The following is a 3,296-nucleotide window of genomic DNA, read 5'->3' on the forward strand; positions in this document are numbered from 1 at the left end:
GTTTGTCCTTCTTTAACTGAGGGATATCAACACTTTTGTCCACCACTGTATGTGCAAAGCTTTGTCAAAATTCTAGAAATGTCGAAAAACACAATTTCACTATTATACTGCTTCCATTAAATCAAAGATTTGCTAATAAACACAAACCAACCCATGCGATTAAACCACAGTGAGGGATGTGAACAATATTTTAATTTACAGCAGATACATTCTACATTCTTATAATATTTCTGCCACTGCACTAGCACTCATCATCATCTATCAAAGGAGACGTCGGCATCTTAGAGCAGAAACAAATGAAGCAATTTTGGAAAATCTTACAATTTCAATCACACCTTAAAAGCTGGTTGCTGACTAGTTTTAACTTGACAATAAAATCCTAAAATATTTTAAAGTAATTAAATATGTTTATTTATATTAAAAAAATCATTTATTGTTTTTCCTCACAGTTAAAGCTGCCACCTGAACAGTATATTTCCCATTATGAGCTCCCCCATGGAAAAGTGGTGATCTACTTCAATGAGGTGCATTTCAAATCACTTCAAATGTTTGTATTTTGCTCTATATGTACTGAAATGTTTGTATTAAAATGATTCCTTAGCTTTTTGAGCAGGAAGAATGTATAGCATTTGATGCTGTACAGTTTGCTCTAGTCAGCCTTCTCCAGCCAGCACCGGCTGTGTTCTATGATTACTATGAACCAGGTGAGCTAATCTTTCTGTACCAAAAAAAAAAAAACAGGAAAAAAATAATTGCAGTTTAATCTTTATAAAATAACTGGTGTTGTGTTTGCAGCCAGAAGGTGTAGAATATTTTACTCTGCCCCACGAAGAAGCACTATGATCTCCAAGCTATGCTCAGAGGACGTGTGCCAGTGTGCAGAAAGTAAGCTAAAACATATTACTTCTCATGCATTAAGTCTCATAAGAATTTTTTTATATTCTTAGATATACCTGTCAAACATTAAAATGCATTTATATCATTTATTGGAAATGTTCTTTTTTGATATTTTAAGATTTAATAGATTTTTTACACCCATGTTTTCCTTAATTGCTTTTAGGACCCTGCTATAAAACAAGAGAGACATTCAAATCGCCTGGATCCAAAAGAGTCAAAAAGATTGTCCGTATTGAACATGCTTGCTTCTATCCAGTGGTGGATTATGGTCAGTAATGTATGGAAAGGATGTAGTACAATGGATACTCAGTACTCATGGACTGTTGTTGGATTGCAGCCTACATTGTGACTGTCAACAGTGTGTCTCAGAAGAGCAACTTTGAGTTGTATAAAGCTGCGATAACTGATGTCCTCAAGTCAAGTAAGTAACTTACAAGACTTCAGTGTTGGAGCATCAAGCTGGAAATAGTAGTATGTCCATATATCAAACTATTTTTTTTCCAATATTTTGATTTGTTCTTGCTCATTAGGCAGAGATCTCTCTATTAAGAAGGAAAACTCTGTTAGAATCTTTGCCAAGAGGCTTCAGTGTAAAGGCCAGCTGGACATAGGACAACAGTACCTTATCATGGGCAAAGACGGCGCCACAACTGACACAGATGGAAAGTAAGTATGATCAGATATCACATTAAAAGCAAAGTATTGAGCATTTAAATGTTTGATTAATATTTTCTTGTCTTTTTTTCAGTATGCAGTACCTGCTGGAGTCGAACACCTGGGTTGAAAAAATGCCTTCTGCGAAAGTCTGTGAAAAATCCTCCAATAGGTATAACTGTAATCAGCTGAATGAATTTATTGAGGAGTACAAGGTGAATGGCTGCACACAGTGAAAGCACCAAGACTTCAACTGTAATCCAGATCCAGTCAAATGCAATCTGCTAATATGTCTGCACCCGTATTTAGTTTGCCTCTGTTATACAGCATTATTCAAATATGCAACAATACTAATCTTTTATTAAGACAACAATCATGATGGCTTTAATTATTTGTATTTTCTAAGTGTTTTAACAACTTTCTATGCACCGTTATTTCTTTATACATGCTTAGTTTACATCTTTGTGTATTTAGACTTTTTTGCAACACATTCAAATAAAAAGTTTAAAGAGCATTGAGAAAATATTAAAGCTTCTTGTTGAAAAATGTGCATTTGTTCATTCAGGTCTTTCCCAGTGGTGTGATTCAGCTTTGCTTGATTTAGCTTTCCTGTTGAATATATTTGTTTTTTCATCCCCCTCCACACTTTTTTATGGTCAGCAAAGGATCTGAGAGGGGTCTCTGTACTCAGCATAGCTTTGGTCAGAGTTAACCCCCTCCCTACGTGACACATACAGGCTGAAGAGGGTGGAGAAGAGGGGGTGGTTGAGACTAAGCCCCGTGCTCGTGCTGAAGTGCACGGTCTGGATTCGCTGCAGCCTCATAAAGATGAAATTTCCCTCTCAGAAAAAGTTAAATGTGGCCAAATATGAGTTGTGATGCACGGAGGGCAATTACATTATTTAAAAAAATGAGGGATGGAGGTGGGAAGTGAGGGTGGAATGGGGGCAGTGAGGTTGAAGAGTGAGGGAATAAGGAAAGGCTTCTGTGCACATATTATTCTAATCTATGAGGCCCGGTCCAACCAAAGCAACACAGGGGGACTGACTGTCACTTCAATCAGAGCCAGCTCAACGCCTCTACTGTTTCAGCTTCAGCATTAGACTGCTCCCTCAATCTGAATAAATACAGGAGAAATAAATAAGCAGATCTTATGATTACTTTGTAGCCAACATTAAATTTGAAACGAAAGCCTTTCTATTTAGTCTTGTCACAAAACTTGTCATGTTCAAGACACTGACTGGTCCATCGAATGCTGTCATATTTGTAGAAATAGCAGCAAATGTGTTACAAGAACATAAAAATCTCTGATTTCTTTTTGACGAATGTTAAAGAAAATTATAGGTTGTTAATGACGTTTGGTGAAATGCTGAGTTGACAAAAATGATTTTTTTTTAAAATAAATCAATTGAGTTTCTTAGTTCGCTCCTCTTACAAATTTTCCTTATTGACACACTTACCAATCGTGACACATGTAATGTGCTTGATCAGCATCAATGTTTGTATGTGTGTTCAGGTGTATTTTTACAGGTGTACTGTAGCATTTTTCAAAAGGGCCAGTTCAAGGTCAGAGATGGAAGGGTGGTCTGTGGTGCTGAAAGGGGCAGTACAAAGATTCTACCAGCAGATGAAGGGAGACCACCCAGTTCTAATATTTTCCTGTCCCTATTATTTATTTTTCTTGTTATTTATTTATTTTATTTTAGCAGACAAATTCAGAAAAAAGTAGAAAAATAATTTAATGG

General features: G+C 36.2%; 1 protein-coding gene and 1 long non-coding RNA gene across 4 annotated transcripts in view; one reads left to right on the plus strand and one right to left on the minus strand.

Annotated features, from left to right (window-relative positions):
* The window catches only part of c4b (complement 4B (Chido blood group)), a 16,981-nt gene extending 14,882 nt beyond the window's left edge, over nucleotides 1-2,099 (plus strand). For both annotated transcript variants that reach the window (XM_024267316.2, XM_036215749.1), the window contains 7 exons: nucleotides 450-524; nucleotides 602-704; nucleotides 796-885; nucleotides 1,061-1,165; nucleotides 1,235-1,318; nucleotides 1,428-1,563; nucleotides 1,646-2,099. In XM_024267316.2, the coding sequence (XP_024123084.2) occupies nucleotides 450-524; nucleotides 602-704; nucleotides 796-885; nucleotides 1,061-1,165; nucleotides 1,235-1,318; nucleotides 1,428-1,563; nucleotides 1,646-1,787 (735 nt within the window). In that variant the 3' untranslated portion in view covers nucleotides 1,788-2,099. The remainder of the gene's footprint in view (nucleotides 1-449; nucleotides 525-601; nucleotides 705-795; nucleotides 886-1,060; nucleotides 1,166-1,234; nucleotides 1,319-1,427; nucleotides 1,564-1,645) is intronic.
* LOC118599779 overlaps nucleotides 1-3,296 on the minus strand; it is a 36,271-nt gene that overhangs the window by 18,308 nt on the left and 14,667 nt on the right. The window lies entirely within an intron of this gene.

This window comes from Oryzias melastigma, linkage group LG16 (genome assembly GCF_002922805.2).
Source record: "Oryzias melastigma strain HK-1 linkage group LG16, ASM292280v2, whole genome shotgun sequence".
NCBI classification, from domain to species: Eukaryota; Metazoa; Chordata; class Actinopteri; order Beloniformes; family Adrianichthyidae; genus Oryzias; species Oryzias melastigma.